General features: G+C 38.0%; 1 protein-coding gene across 9 annotated transcripts in view; it reads right to left on the bottom strand.

Annotated features, from left to right (window-relative positions):
- The window catches only part of LOC107704165 (cAMP-specific 3',5'-cyclic phosphodiesterase 4D), a 242,312-nt gene that overhangs the window by 20,949 nt on the left and 203,968 nt on the right, over positions 1–17,395 (bottom strand). For 7 of the 9 annotated variants that reach the window (XR_001635912.1, XM_016507033.1, XM_016507035.1 and 4 more), the window contains 5 exons: positions 11,374–11,565; positions 9,844–9,906; positions 4,849–4,885; positions 4,317–4,393; positions 4,152–4,201 (listed from right to left, as the gene is read on the bottom strand). Coding sequence is in view for 8 of the 9 variants with exons in the window: in XM_016507033.1 (XP_016362519.1) it covers positions 4,152–4,201; positions 4,317–4,393; positions 4,849–4,885; positions 9,844–9,906; positions 11,374–11,565 (419 nt within the window). In the remaining variant the exon portion in view is untranslated. The remainder of the gene's footprint in view (positions 1–4,151; positions 4,202–4,316; positions 4,394–4,848; positions 4,886–9,843; positions 9,907–11,373; positions 11,566–17,395) is intronic. The other 2 variants (XM_016507034.1, XM_016507039.1) reach the window with 1 other exon arrangement.

The raw sequence follows: 17,395 nt of genomic DNA on the forward strand, positions 1-17,395 counted from the left end.
CTATATATATATATATATATATATATATATATATTTAAAATTAAATTAGTTGATAATCACAAAATGGCCAAATATGGGCCAATAAATCAATAAAAACTATATATATAAAACAATAAACAATTAATACTGATACTATATATGGGCTAATTGGCCTGAACCAAAATCACTAATAAAAATGTAAAAATAAAAATTTTGAGATGCATTATAAAGTCTTATTAGGCTGATATAGATAAAATAATATTATTAGATAATATTATTATAATTTTTTTTCCTCCAAATAAGCTCCTTTTCAATTAATGTTTCAAAAGTATTAAACAATTCTTCTTTTTTATTGTGTTTACATATTTTCTATGGTAAATTATGACATTTAGATGCCTAAATTCACTTATGAAGAATGTGATTTCAAAACTAAAAATAATAAAATTAAAAGTAGTAAAAAATAGTAGATAGTGTAAGTGTACAAGTACATATCTAAAGTATAAGCAGCCCTAAACAAACAACAGCAGCAAACAACCACATCCACAGGAGTCCCACTAGCTTCAGAATGGGGGAAGATGGGAGAGGTGGCTTTACTCATGACAGCAACTGCTCTTTCATGTCCCAGAATGCTCCTGGGAGGTTGTTTACTTTAGCTGATTTGCGCAGATTCATTCACTGTGATGCTCGAAGATTACGTGACAGTCAATCTACGCAGATAACCACTGAAAATTAATCCTTGTTATGGGACCAATGTGATCCGTTCGGGGCCAGATTTCATTTTTTCATAATCCTGGATTATGTCGGGGCTGTGCAGTTATGACTAGTGCATTTAAATCCTTAACCTGCGTCACAAGATGTGCATATGTTCATACTGCACAGCCGATAAACAATAACTCAAACTGTGCCGACAAAATGTTGCAATTCTACTCGGGTGTATTGAGTTACACAGAGGAGAGTTAAAGTTACAAGAAGAGCATTCATCAAAACAAGCGTGACACAATCACAACACGCACTTCAGAGGTCACAGGATCTTGGTGCTATTGTTACGGAGCAACCTTTAGAGTACTATACTGAGAAAATTTGGCATGCAGCTTTGCGTGTGTCAGCGCTGTGCACGCTCAGCTCAGCTCTGACTCAGAGCATGCAACACACTCGGGTCAGCAGCAGCTTTGTCTATCATAATTCAAGGGTCAGGGAGGAAAAAACAGCTTGGTGACCCTCTAGCCCCACAAAGAAAGAGAAAACGCATAGATGAAAGGTTTAAGAAGGGAAAAGGGTGGAAAAATGAGGGAAAGGATCACATCATGTGTGGCATCCTCTCTAACCCAACCCCCCCATTTCTTTAGCCCTCTCCTCAAATGGCTGTCCAATCACTCTGAGGAGAATTCAAGAGCAGGGGTCCACTGTCCTTGCTGACAACATCTCCTCTGATGTCAATGGCATTCTTCTTGTATTCAGTGCGACACCAGAGGCCGGCCCCTCAGAAGCTGCTGTGACTGAGAGCAGGACAGGACTGCAGCCAAACTCTGGAGTGGAGTCCACAAGAGAGGAACGCCAGAGACGAGCAAACACACTCTCTGACTGCAGGCTAGACACTAAATAAAAGCTGCCGTTTTAAAATAAAGCAATTCAGAGAGTAAAAAGATTTTGGTGCTTCCCTTGGTCAAGAAATATCCGGGTCATTTTTCAACTCAAAATCTAAATATTTTAGAGCATAAAAGCCTATTTTAAAACAATCAAAACTGTTTGAATTTTATCCGAATCATACCTTAAGGTGCTATGTATACATTAATTCTTTTATTCTGCAAAGATGCATTAAATTGATCAAACGTGACAGTAAGACTTCTATAATGTTACAAAAGATTTCTATTTCAAATAAACTTACATTCAAATCTATTTCTGTTCTTTCAAATATTCCTGAAAAAAATGCATCACGGTTTCCACAAAAATATGAAGCAGCACAACTGTTTTCAATTATATGATAATAATCAGAAATGTTTCTTGAGCAGTAAATCAGCATATCAGAATGATTTCTGAAGGATCATGTGACACTGAGTAATGATGCTGAAAATTACATTTTACAATATATTTAAACAGAAAATAGTTATTTTAAATTGTAATAATATTTATAATTTTTCACAATATTACTGCCTATACTGTATTTTTGATAAAAAAATGCAGCCTTAGTGAGCACTTGACTTTCAAAAGCATTTATAATTAAAATCTTACCGACCCATATGTGTGTATATATATATAATAACAATGACAATAATGTTAAATCTAATAAAAATTATTATACAATTTATTGATATTCTATAGTATTTAAATAGTATTAGTAGTATTATGTAGTATTTTAATATTTATTTAAATATTGTTTAAATTGAAGGCAAATAAACAAACAAATAAGCAAGCTTGCAAATTATGGTCATAAAATAGGCTCCAATTAAACTGTTTGCTTTTGTAGTGAAACATGACTTTTTCTTTCTGAAAATATGATACAAAAAACACCTGGTAAACCCATTTGACTATTTCCAGAATGTCCAAACCTGATGTTTCACTTATTTTGCTGCTAAATTATGCTGAATTCAAATCAATAAAAACCACATCTCAGTGGTGGCATTTCTCTAGTAAACGACTGACCCATATAGTTAATCAAATTTCACTCAAGCACCCCTCAGTGGATCGGCAGTCTTGAAATACAAAAGACCTCTCCAGTAATAGCGAGAAAGCAGCCGTGGGAGACAGAAGCCTCAGGCTGACGCAAACACCTTTAGAAAAGCAGCCCGAGATCACCTAGACCCCACGTTCGGAGAGGCGCCCCTGTGGAAAACCAGGTAATTCTCATGAGACTCTTTTTGAGTCTTTTTGAGATGCTTATGCCATCCACCGTCAGGTTGCCAGGCAACCGCTGTCAGATCTTTAGAAAGCAAGGGGCGGGACCTCTGTGTTTTAAGCAGCTGCTAAATATAGAAGGAGCCGATAATGGACCGAATCAGTCCATATCGGCAGGTGCCACTGAGGAAAGTGCAACTTAGATTTTTCAAATGGCCTGAATACACAGTTAGCATGTGCACTAAACTGGGGAAGTGTTGTGTGCATTTATGACAGTTTCCATATCAGACATTTGCGTGAAGGACAAGTGATGGGGAGCATCTTGATTGACGGACTCATCTTGCGAGTCCCAGCAAGACGCCAACACGTGCTTTCCCAAACTGGAAGCAAGTCTCTGGCCGAGCATGAAAGCGAGATGGCGTGCGTTTGCGAGTATCATGTGGGCTGCCAGCTGCGCCACATCTATTAATAACAGCTTTGCACAATTCGAATGGGGTGAAAGATTCATGAATGTCGAAGCAGGTTATGTTTACTTCTTTTGGAAGACGTGTTCCTCATGCATCTATATGCAATGTATGGACATGAGCATGCATACGCCCAAAGACCAGACCTATTAGTGCTTTATAAGCATCTAACGTCAAAATGATTGGTTATTTAATGTGGTGTTGATCTGCTTCTCAGATGTTTCCCCTGAGAAAAACACCCCAGTTATCTCATGCGTCTCCTCTAGTGTTTCAAATCTCAAACTGAGCTCAGATCTGCCAAAGACTGCAATCAGAATTGCAGTGAAAAGCACATGTAAAGCACGAGACAACAGAGTTAAATACACAGTTTAGACTGATATTAATTCAGTTTAGAGGTTTAAAATCTAAGTTTATTATTATTAAATTACTGAAATAATATCAAAACCAATGGGATACCATCTAAAGCATGTAATTTCAAAACTACTGGACTTTAATAACAGCTTGCAACCTTCTAGGAAGGCTTTCCACTGGATGTCCACAAACTTTTGGCCATGTAGTGCATCTCTTTTCTACAGTAATGCAGAAATGTGTATTAAGTTAAACGCTAGCGTTGCAAAATTGAGCAGCCTTGCTGAAAAAAAAAGAGGTTACTGCATGAATAAAAGGTGTTTTGTCGCTCCCTAGAGGTTTACTGCTTCTATGACAGCAGTAAAGTACCGAATCCTTCACAACCAACAGGAAAGAACAAACACTACTGAGATCTCCATAAATAATTGGATTAAATGGAGAGCAAAAGAGAGTGAAGAGGTTTAAAATCTAAGTTAATTACTATTAAATTCCTGAAATAATATAAAAACCAAAGGGAAACCATCTCACCTGTGAAGGAGGCCTTTGTGAGAGGAGGCTGATTACACATCGGAGATCGCCTGTGAAAATTATAGATATTAATACATTTGATTCTTGCAGTCAAAGTATCAGGTGATTTTCCTCTTCTGCTCCTTATGCACATCAACAATGGTCCATTGACGTAACTGCACTCACTTGTTAGATGCACGATCTTGCTGGAGGTTGGTTAACGCTGCAAAGTTATTCCGTACTGTCCTCAAACTAGCCAGCACCTTCAAGAGAAGAGCAAAACACCTGAGGTCAGTAACATGTATTTGACATTTAACCTTAACTGAATATTAAGGACAAACTTAGTATTTGTGAAACTTCCTTCAAATTCTGAGGCTTTAATCACACATGAAGCTGAAATACGATGTTGAAAACTATAAAAATGCATTCTTTGTATGATTAAATATGGTGTAAAGTCAAGATGACATGCATTGCCTAACTTTTTGTGCACAATTCACTTCTGCATGTTTATCCAAAAACAAAAATGTTTAACTTCAGTCAGTTCATTATGGATAAAAGTCTTTCCCTGCAATGTTTCTCACTTTATATCCTGTTGAACTGTGTGATACGTCATATTATGGCAGTAAAATTGGTTGCAAAAGAGTTTCATGTTGACTTTAGCAGTGCAGAAGGGCCTGGATGAGAGAATTCACCCTGAACTGCTTCCTGTGTCACTGACCTGTGCAAACGGTGTAACGATGAGGTCATCTCCATGACTGCAAGAGAACGGACAATGTCAGAAAATCAGCAGTGTGACATACACACCTCAGCTACAATGCCAAAGAAAATGATGACTCTCTTAACGCGTGATACGCATGTTTATAATGTTGCATGCATTTGTCATAACAAACAAACCATATCATTAATAAAAGTGCAGATTTTTCTCAGAAAGATTCACAGATAACAACTGCATGGTTTTCTTGCGTTTGGTCCTTCAGGAGGAATGAGATATGGTTTGTCTGTGTGACAAGAGACAACAAGGCAGGGACACGCTTGCATTAATGCTTTCAATGCTAGTGAATGTTCACTACCAGTGTGTGGACCACCTCCATTAATTCAGATCTCACCATTAGACTTTATGTCATAACATTCAGTTAGCATCACACATGCTGCTCATGTCTAATTGTGTACAAGAAGATTTCACACCAAAAGTCACTTGAAAAGTGTCATTTCCACTGAAAAATGCTCGGAATAGTATTTAAAATTCAAGAAACTTTCATTATGCAACAATAGTGAAGATAAAGAAGAAGAAAAACTTCAAAGGCTTCAAAGAAGTCAAGAACAAAAAGATAAAAGACAAAATGATAGAAAATCAACTGCATGAGTTTTAAACATTTCCATCAAGTACTAGGGTATTTAGCTAGTTAGCTGCTTGTCTAGATGGCATTTTTGGGCATCAAAAGCCCGGTCTGGGTCATGTTGTGCCTACAATGCCCAAAAACGCTGCTGACTGTGTACTTAAATAACCTGATACTGAGTGTTCACTAGGTAGGCAGCAGCCTGATCCCACCTGAAAAACATTACGAATGATCTTGTCTTACAGCAAGTTTTTTTTTTTTACCTGTCTCCTTTGCTCATTATCCTGACTGTCCTGATTTGAAGGGGAAATGTGGTGTGAAATGAGGAATATGATGCAAACAAAAAATTTTCTTTTTAATTTTATTCAGCAACCTTGTAAATTCCTCCTTAAAGGCACAATATGTCATTTTTCGCCACTAGAGGGCGCATATTCGAAACAAACAAAGACGTAGTTTGATGACGCAGTGACTGAGTGTGGAATCATGGGAGTTGTCGTCTTCATCCCCAAAGCCGATGCAATCCGACGGGACCCCGGGAGAAATCATGTTCATGGATGAGCTAATGATTTATTAACGTAGTAGAATGAAGCAGGGTGAGGCTGAAAGCATTCAACTGAGACTGCATTACTGTCAGTTACGGAAGCCTTACGAATGGCAAAAGCTTATTCCAAATCATCAGTTCTTATTCTGCTGGATCTATCTGCTGCTTTTGACACTGTCAATCACCAGATCCTCCTGTCCGCCCTCTCATCGCTGGGTATCACAGGGATTCCACTTCAGTCTCACTGGTAGGTCTTTCAGGTTCAACATTTTCAAACCTAAAATCAGCAAGCTTTTATTTTGACAGGTTGCCGGCAAGTATATGTGCATTTTTACCCAGCGCATTGTTTATTTTGGTCGTGCATGCTAGTGATGGGAAGTTCGGATCATTTTACCGACTCGGACCTTTGAGTCTGAATGTGAACACTGAATGTTGTAACAAAGGAAATAAAGAGTTGGTTATTATTAAGAAGTCTCTTTCCGGCTCAGACTGCATAGGCTAAACTTAAGGGGCTGTCACGTGATGTACGAACGACTCGAAAAACCCGAAGACTCGAGAGATGAACTAATCAATTCTCTTTCCGGCTCAGACTGCATGGGTTAAACTTATGGGGCTGTCACGTGATGAACGAATGACTCGAAAAACCCGAAGACTCGAAACAGGTGAACTACTTGACTAATTCCAGTACAGAACCTATAGGATGTTGCGGATGCGCGACTGAACGAATCACTCCCTGAGACGACTCGTTCTTCCCGAGTCACATTAAAGATTCGTTCAAAATGAACGAATCGTTCAAGAACGACCCAACACTAGTGCATGCGACTATAAGAGTATTTCAGTGGTACTAAAATAAGGTACGAAAAGGAAAAGAAATTAATTAAAAAAAGTTTTCTTGCAATGTGCAATTAAATCAGATGTGTTATTATTCAGGCAGCTACTACAAAAACGGTTTAACAAGCTTTACTAGCTTTCTTAGTAAGATCAATTTCAAACAGTTGTTCCATCATGACAGTAGTTGAACTGAAAGAGAAAACTGACCATAGATGTAAGATAGTTCATGTTAATGCTCACTTTAGCGCCTCTTGTGGCAGCACAGAGAATGCAACGCGTACTTGAGTTGTTATGAGTTGTTTTATGACATTTTGGAACGAAATGACACGTGAAATCAAGCTTGCATACCTAGAAAACATGTAGACGTGTATGTTTCAGGCCTCAAATTAAAAATTAGTTATTCTTTTGAACAAAACCAAATAGGGGTGGAACGGTTCAACTTACTCACGGTTCGGTTTGTATCACGGTTTTAGAGTCACGGTTTCGGTATGGTTCGGTATGTGCTATGTTCAGGCAAAAACTATACTGTCAAATAAAAATAAAGAAAATAAGAATAATCTATCTAACTACAAGCAACAGCACAAATAAATACAATAGAGTAAAGATACAAATAAAATAAACAGTGATTTTCAGATTTTGTAGGTAGGTCTAACATTCGTTTTCAGGTACAGAAATTGAATAAAGTAATGACATGTAAAACAGCATTGCTGTTTGATTAACATTAAGAAAGTGCTGTCACTTTAAGAGAATGCACTGATACAGTACGTTCAGCCGGCTATGTCTGCTATAGGATACTTACCAAGATGGGCATTTTGACATAATTTTTGTGTGAATTTGTCCATTTAAACACAATACTTCAGAGAAAGCTTAATATTTGCGCGCGTTCTGAGGTGCGGGTTTGCGCGCTTTGGATGAGCGCACGCACAAATCTTCTTACTGCGCGCGTGAGCTTGCATCCTCTGGCTCTTAAATGTTTAAGCTTTAAACGAGTTTAGCTTAAACCCTGATATCAACGTGTGCTGTTCAGGTCTCACCTGTGCGCGCGCTATCAGCACCCGGGAGATGACGGAATAAATGACTGTTCATATTCCAGCATACGGTATTCGCATTGAACAAGAGTGAATGGTTTGTCCACGTTTTTTTTTTTTTATCGCTGTTGTTGTAATGTATTGGGAAGCCAGAATGCGCATCCATCAACAGAAACATATATTAGCCAAACCCTGTTTGTTTTACGTGTTATTTATAGCAAACCATGTTACAAATGCGTTGTCAGATTGAAGTTGAACCATGGTCCTAGTGCGTGCCGAACCGTGTGTGGAGAAGCGTACGGTTTGATTTTTTCCCGCAAACCGCTCCACCCCTAAAACCAAATGTGTTTGACTATCAAAAATAAGTGATGGTGACTTGGAACCTGTTAATTGAATTGAGAACAAAGTGACTGAACAAAAATGAATCAGACTTTCCAGCAGTAATCATTACAGTACATTACGTGCAATACAGCTATTCCAAAGACCAATGAACTTCTAAAACTCCAATAGCAGTTGTAGAGGGTAATATCAGAAACCGACATGATATTTCCTGCCATTCCGGGTTGAGAATGGATTCTCTGGCGGAATGAAACGAAAGCGTGCGTCCGCCATCCCTCGGGACTTTACATAATGCATGAGCCGGTGCAGGGTTACATAGAGAAACGCTCTGAGCTTGCAAAAATCAGGCCAGAGAGAGGACGTGCACTGATCTGACAATTTCCTGTGATATCATTCATCACCGTTGCATTTGCTTTAGCCATACGATCTGGGCTGTTTGATCGTTCTGCTGTTCATGTGCTTGTTTTATCATGCATCTGAACTGATATAATTCAATAATTACACCTCTATGCTGTTGTATTCTCACGTTCTGTTCCAAAACTTATGTGAAGCAGCAATTTAAGCTGTCGAGTGTGCTTCAAATGCAAAGGTTATCCCAAAAGAGAAGTAGCATGCATAAACTCGTAAGGGGTTTCATTTTGGCCAAATTAGAAAGTATTGCTGAAGCATTAATAAAAATGTTTATAATAATTAATAATAATAATTATAAAATATATATTTTATAAATTTTATACATTATAAAAAGTGAGATAAATTATTATAAATACATCGTTGAATACTAAAAAGCATTAATAAAAATGTAAATAAAATAAAAAATATTAATTGTATATTTTATACATTTATATATATATAAAAAATAGAAGTGAGAGAAATGTTGATTATAAATATATTCTGTTGAATACTGAGAAGTATTAATAAAAATGTTTATAATAATGAATAAAAATAATTATAAAATAAAAATGATAATTTTGGAGTACTGTTGGCTCCCGCTATTGTTTGAATGTGACGAACGCAGCCCAAAATCTAATTCATCAATTTCAATGTTTGACGTAAGAGTTTACAAAGCATCCATCTTCTCTTAAATGTCAAGCATTTTATTGCTTATTAGATCAATCTGCTGAGGAACATTAAATTATGCGACACAATAGAGTGAATGCATTCACGGTGACTGGAGGAAATAATAATAATAATAGTCTCATGTGCACCTCTGAACTACCAGTATCAGTGTCACATGCAATGCAGGATCATGGCAAAGATGGAGACTGACAAACACGCACTCACACACACGTCCGAGCCACAAGCGGCATGTCATCCAGACTCTGTCTTCTCCATGCGGTATCTCTCATCACGTACCCCTACACTCTTACGACACACAGAGGTTTTAATGCCCAGAATTGTCAACCAATCAAATCAACCTGATAACTACTATTTGTTGTCCCATCGCAAGTTGATTTGGTCGTCATTCTGCACATTAAATGGTGAGGGTGTAGGTGAGGGTTCTCAATGCATGTGAGACTGTGATGCTCGCGTCTACAGGTGAAGCAAGGTGATGCAGAATAGACAAGCAAGAGCATTCCTTGAGGAAGAGCAAGGCCAGGAGCTGCCTTTAGGACAGGCGAGCTAGAACCAGAACTTACTTTCCACTAATAACCGGCTCAGATCTCCGAGAGACCAGGCCCGGTCTCGGCAGGTGGTTATTCCTATCGATAAGGACAAAGTTTGTCAGACAAACACACACACACACACATACACACACACATACATACAGAGCGCATCACACACATTGGTTCCTCTGCCTTTGTGGTTTGAGAAGTGGCTGTTTTGAAAGACTGTCTCTAAAGAGACACGGTCAGCGAACCGCTAAAGAGTCATTTGAGTCTCTCTCAGGTTCTTCACTGACTTACTTAGGCTTTTTTCATGTCGTATTAAAGGAATAGTTCACTCAAAGATCACCTTCATGTCAATCCAAACTTGATGATTAAAGTGTACTGTGGCCACCAAACTCTCAGAAGAAGAGAAAACACTGTAAAACTGTGGCTTTATACGTCACAGTCACGCATTTGGAATGATATGAGGGTGAGTTTGCACCTGAAATACTCCTTTAATGCCATATTCACACTACCGTTCAATAGTTGGGGGGTCAGTACAATTTTTAATGTTTTTAAAGAAGTCTTTTATACTCACCAAAGCTGCATTTATGTGATCAAAAATACAGTAAAACAGTAATATTGCGAAATATTATAATTTTAAATAACTGTTTTCTATGTGAATATATTCTCAAATGTAATTTATTCCTGTGATGAAAGCTGAATTTTCAGCATCATTACTCCAGTCTTCAGTGTCACATGATCTTCAGAAATCATTCTAATATGCTGATTTGCTGCTCAAGAAACATTTCTGATTATTATCAATGTTGAAAACGGTTAATACCTAATATTTTTGTGTAAACCATGATACCATGATATTTTATTTATGATTCTTTTAATGAAACTTCATGAAAGTTCAAAAGAGCAGCATTTATTTGAAATGTATTTTAAAAAATTTGTAACATTATAAATGTCTTTACTGTCACTTTTGATCAATATAAGTCATCATTAGTAAATAAAAGTATCAATTCTATTTTTTTTTTAAATGTACGTATGTAATAAAGGTTTGTAAAGACTCTTACTCTCTTCAATGTGTGTGAGAAAGAGAAATGATGTAGACAGAGAGAGAGAGACTGATGTTAGAGACGTGTAACCTGGGGGCAAACAACATATCACTGATGACCACACACATGTACATGTACTACATATAAAGACACAAACACACACACACACTCAAACAACAGGGAACCATCAATGGATGAGACAGCAGAACATATATGTGGGCTAACTGGTCCTTTTCAACCTGTAATTCTATCTGTTTTAAGACATTATATCAAATCAGATCACAGAAAGTATTCTTGAACTCTTTTTGGTTACTAGAAAAAAAAACTGTAAGATATCTGCATGAACAAATGAAATTACGCTGAATCACAATACAAGCATGACGTCTCATTTTAGTGTGCTTTTGCTCAGTGAAACAAAAGTCAGTCCAAAAAAATCCAAATAAAACTTGACTGACCCAAAATAAAGTAAAGGGTTATGGGAGAATGGCACATGGTTTTAAACGGTTCCAGTACTCACATGTCACTGGCGATGGAGGAGTTTCGGGACATCGACTTTGGCGACAGGTCATAGTCGCTGTCAGAGCGGTAGAGGAAGGATTCCCTCCGTTGGCTGTGCACAAAGTTGGCCTGAAGGATCAGGCCCGAACCCGGACTCGTCATGGGATCCAGGGGACTCCGTCCTGACGACGTGCCATTGTCCACGTCAAAGCTACAAAGAAAGAGATACTGGCGTTATGAAACCAATAACGAAATGTTAGCGTAAACACAGTAAGTTTAGTCAAAAAATACAGTGCTCTTCCCCAAAATCAGGGTTTGATGCCTGCATTTCCCCAAGAAGCACATGTGCACCCAAGTTGGGTGCAATACAAATGTATCATATAATGTGTTACAAAAGTTATTTAATTTATTAGAATACGAAAAGTACACTTTAAATGTTTTTACATATTTCTGCTCAAACATTTAAATATTTAAAAGTTTTTAAATATTTCTGCTTCAAACTCTACTTAATTACATACTGTACATATGTGACCCCGGACCACAAAATCAGTCAGAAGGGTCAGTTTTTTAAATTGAGATTTATATACATAAATAAATAAGCTTTCCACATTGATGTATGGTTTGTTAGGATAGGACAATATTTGGCCGAGATGTGTATACCAATAATAACCACCAAAAAAAAAATTTACAAAAAAAATAATGCTTAATGTAGGACTTTTAATTAGAAACAAGCCCAAGCAGGACTCTTATTTTGAAATGTCTATTGAAATTCACAAAGATGATGTGACACAAAAGATGCTTTCTTACAACCATCTACAACATATTACAATAAAAACACCATAACCAACAGTAAATCATAAGCAATCGTTTGGCATAAATGCGCAATATTCATTGATTGTGACCTGTTCTGAAACCGCGAGTCTGTAGAATGCGCAACAGCGGCGTGTTTCTACTTTGAAACATGCAGCGCTCATATTTATTTAATGAAATCATAGCCTTTTGAAGTTTAAAAATAACATGTATAAAGAATCCTGTTTTGTCTATCCAAGTGTAAGATTTCTTAAAATGATTATTAAGACGTTTGTTATACCGTTTAAGATATTTCAACCTTAAATGCAGTTTTGCAATGTAATGGAATTTAAGGTTGAAATGCAATGGAATTTAAGTCGTTTTATTCCCACATGTGCTCCTAAATACATTTACATTGCAAATGTGAGCGAAACCTTGTAAACGGCCGGCAGGAGATGCCGCTCGTCACCTCAGCCCTGAGCACACATGAAGGTGGACCAGAGAGAGCATGTTGGTGAACACACGGGGACAGCTGCTTATCATAATGACCTGCGCTAGCACAGGGGTTTCCCTCTAAGTGCACAGGTGGACACTGTCACTGGCTTTAGCTGTTGTAATCCCATCCATTGTGTTAAGAGGCTATTCGACGGCTAATCGCCGCTGTGAGGTACTCGTGACATCACTGGTGGTGATTCATCAGGTGACCGAGTTTCCCCGCGAGCATCCCCATCTGAAACCACAACAAATCCCCAGTGACTCACTCCACACGTCTCTTTAAGGATAAGCAGCAGTTTCCTAAAAAGCCTAAATGGGTGAAGCAGCGACAACACGTGGGTCTGGAATGCTGCTGCTCTCGACTTCGAACAAAAGAGCAGGTCTGTTTGCATCACTGAGACAGACGTGTATTCGTGCACATACACCGCCGATTTCAAATCCCAAGAAGCACGAGGCCTTTCCAGCGGAAAACGATGAGCAGAGGTCAGAGGAAGAGATACAATGATAAATGACTATCTGTAATTGTGGGGAACAAGCTTAAATTCCTCTCCTAAAAAGGATGAGAGCAGTCAGCTTGGTGAAGATCTAAATGCACCTACAGTGTTGCTCGCTAACACAATCCAGACCGCTCCACGACTAGCAAAACACAACTGCAGACTGCCACATCATCTTGTCTGAGAAGCAATGACAGCTCCAGAGTCTGGAAACAGGTTTGCTGAAGCACATATGAATGGTTTGATATAAAGTGACCTGCTAAACAGCAAGAAGTCGCCCTGTACTCAAGAGTGAGTTACTTGATCTCAGCTGAACATGGTGTGACTTGCTTTGAGGTCTATGAGCAAGAAACTTCTTTTCCTTCCTGTTTTACACTTTGGCATCACTGTTCTCAAGACTTGAGAAGTTGTGCAAAATTCACAAACCTGACTCTGATCTAATCTAATCTACTCTGATAATGAACTAATTTGTATAGCACTTAAAGCACCTCTCTATGTATGTATCATCTATCTATCTATCCGTCCATCCATCCATCCATCCATCAAAAACAAAGTGTTGTTTAAGTTTGAAAAAGTCAAGATTCAAAGTTTGTCCTAACACACTCATGGTTTTCTTGTTGAAAATTACAGTTACATGAATTGCATTTACATTTATTAATTCTGCTTCCTGAAATTAAAGTTGCAATCCTGCAGCCTGATGCAAATTTGATTCAAACTCTAGAATTTGATTGGAATTAAAAGGCATTCTCCATTCATTTCTGAATATTGCACAACCCTGACTTGAGAGGCATGACTCAGTGAGGTCCCTTAATATCCATGAGTGCAAACGCTCAGACTGACTGACCTTGAAGAGCTGGTGATAGAAGAGAGATGCAGAAATCAATGACCCCTTGTTCTGCAGCCAGATGCTTCAGTGTGAAGTCCTGAAAGTCTTTGCTATAAATGTATGTGTTACACACATTTCCCCTCCTGTCACGGTACAGTAAAGTAGAATTAAGACCATAACCTTTGTCTTTTTCACATGCGTGACTTCTGTCTGCTGACTTTCTCTTGCTGTACTGCGATGCAACACCGAACATTTGCTCATTTATTAAGACAAAAATAAGAGGTCAGGGACTCTCAAATGCACCGGCATGGTGAACATCACTAAGCAAACCCCTTGATGTCTAGTAATGCACAGCAAATGAGACATTGGGGAGACTGGAAAACCGCTCGCTTCTCCTGCAGTGAGACGTGTTCTGTCCTTTTGTGGGATTTGGCCTGTTTTGACCTCAGATTCACGAGTAAAGCCACAGTATTACATCAGTTCCATTAGCACGTTCTCATCCTAATGCACTTCTGCATAAGTGCGAGACCACACGGGTGCGTAAAGATACCTGAGCCTTAGCCGATACTGTCGGAGTAGTGTATTGTGATCCGTCCTCCAGAGGAGAGTTGGAGGGACAGAACGGATATACCGTATTACTTCACCTCCTACTCTCTAATAACCAACCTGCAACGCTGTGAGAATACAACCAAACCAGTCTGAAGGCTATTTAACTTGGATGGTCACCATGGGAATGTGCACTAAACGTCAAAGCTCACTGTGATGTCAAACTATTGTGTGAACTGGAAAAGGATATTAAATGAACATTTGGTTAGGCACTTTAACCACAAACATGCATGGACTGGCACATTTACTTGAAGGGTCATTCTTCATAAAAGGACAGTTTACCCAAAAATGAAAATCCTGTCATCATTTACTCATGGAACACAAAAGAAGATATTTGTAGAATATTGATTTTCATGGGGGAAAAAAGTGAGTACCATATTTCCCAGAATTTAAGTCACATTTCTGTGCTTATATTCCAAAACGACTAACATAATACAATCAATGTCAAGCATGCAAAACAAAAGTGCACACATCTGGATTTGTGCTGAATGAGAAAAGTAACTGAGCCCAAGTTTATTTGTATAGAGCATTTCAGTTTCACGTTAAATAAATTCATTTAGGCTTACTGTGTATAATAAATGTTGCTTATAATGAATGCCACTATAATTTATATATTTTTTATACTTATATTTTTCATTCCTGTTCTGAATACCATTCAATTTAAAGGATTTATTGTACAGTGAGAGGAACTAAAATACATGTTTAGTATGTTTTAAACCTTTTTTTTAATTTATAAGTATTTTACATTATTTCTGAATGTAATAATAAAATGTGACTTACATACATACCTATGTGACAGGGTTATTATCGTTAACCAAAACTAAAACTATTAAAAAATAATTTTGGTACTAAATAAAGCTGAAATAAAATAAATATGAATATGATAAAAACTTTAAATTACACGAACTCTAGAAATGTTGCCTTGGCAACTAACTGAAATAAGTTGAAGCACTATAATTACTAACTGGAAATAAATAAAAATTAAATGTAAAACTAAAATAAAAATAAAAATAGTTTTTGTTAATGAATCAGAAGTCAAATAAAAACTAAGAGATAAAAAACAAATTTTATATACTAAATATAATTTTATTTATTAAAATGACTAAATCTAAAGTAAAAATAAGTTAAATAGAAATATAAAAAAACGAATTAACATGGCGAAAGCACATAAAATGACTAATTGTTAAACTGAAAATATAATAATTAAAGCTAATATAAAATTGTAATAAAAATTATAATACTAAATAAACAATACTATAATAACTCCGCATGCAACTTTTTTTTTTCTCTCTCAACAATGCAATTTTGACCCAGAGCGACTTATACTTGGGTCTAAATGATGACAGTTTTCATTTTGTGCTGAACTATCCCTTTGAACATAATAAAGAAAGAATAACCCGGCAAGATGTGTCTGACACATACAGCAGCAGCAGCACACACTCATCCAGCAGGACGACCTGACACATCCGATCTGCTTCACCAGACGTCATGCCGAAGGCTTAACGTCACACGTCACAGAGCAGCTGCACCTCTTCCCTTTTAAGGCACGGTGGGTCAGCTAAGTTTGGGGTGCGCTGGCAGGTATCTGTCCACCGGGGCCCCGTCTCTGAGAGGCTGACGCACGACAGGGGCCCGGGGTTCCTAGAGGGCCCTCTCTAATTGGCCTGACCGTCAACTGCAGGCACATAGAGGACAATGAGTTTATTTATAAAGGTGCCGAAGACACACGGGAAGAGAGAGAGAGATGCCCTTGGCCTATTTTGGCATAGGTTGTCCCTGGATAGATTGCAGGCAGGAGACGGGTCCAGAGAGACAAACGCAGGCGCATGCAAGGGGGAGAGAAGTCGTTTTGGTGACATGCCACGAGGCGACAGGACGCACTTGCATCTTTCTGAACGCATGCAATGCGGCCCGCCGCACATTTCCAGGTCAGAGCAGGCTGACGGTGTGAGCCGAGAGGAGAAAGAGACATGCACTGGAGCATGTTGGGGCATCTGTTCTTTAATATGGTCCTGCAACAACACGGCTCATAGTAGAAAAGTCACTAAACACAACATGAAACATTGTGCTTTTTATAGAGCAGCTGGACGTATGCATCATTAATGCAGGATAATAACTGTTGAGATGATTATTTTGGTGGTGGAATGCGTGAGCTATTGTGGTCTCTTGTGTTGTGAACGGTCTCTGATGGCACATTTGAAATTTGACTCAAGCTCTCAACTGACAGGTTTACGAAAGGCCAAAAGACCAGTGGTTGGAAAAAAGTCATGTCTTTCTATAGGCAAAGATATTTTTACACCGCACTAATGCCACAGTCATGCCGACATCAAACACACTAGACTCACTCACATACACACGAAATTCATTTCTGTACTCAACAAAATTAACTCTTATTACTCAAAATGTACTTTCTTGTTCCTGGTAATATTGAGAATGATCCATTAGTGCAAGTTATTCCAAATAAAAACTAAACCTTCGACTTGCTCCGGCTAAACAACCTTCCTTTTCGTCTGACGTCACCAAACCTTTGTTTTTCCACATCAACTTCAACCGCCTGACTCTATTCTGGTATGTAACACCCACTTTTTACAACCCAGTCAATTCCGGATAGATAAACCGGGCCCCGATCTACGTTATTTCTTGTTAAATATCCTGTTTTACTCAGAAGGGTTTCAAGTTGACTAAACATTTAACCATTTTATAGAAACATAGTAGTGATGTAGCGGTGATTATATATATATATATATATATATATATATATATATAAAGAGAGAGAGAGAGAGAGAGAGAGCAAGGAAATTTACTCAGTAAAATCAGAAAGTTTAAATATG

The sequence above is a fragment of the Sinocyclocheilus anshuiensis genome, unplaced genomic scaffold (genome assembly GCF_001515605.1).
Source record: "Sinocyclocheilus anshuiensis isolate Anshui unplaced genomic scaffold, SAMN03320099.WGS_v1.1 scaffold690, whole genome shotgun sequence".
Taxonomy (NCBI): Eukaryota; Metazoa; Chordata; class Actinopteri; order Cypriniformes; family Cyprinidae; genus Sinocyclocheilus; species Sinocyclocheilus anshuiensis.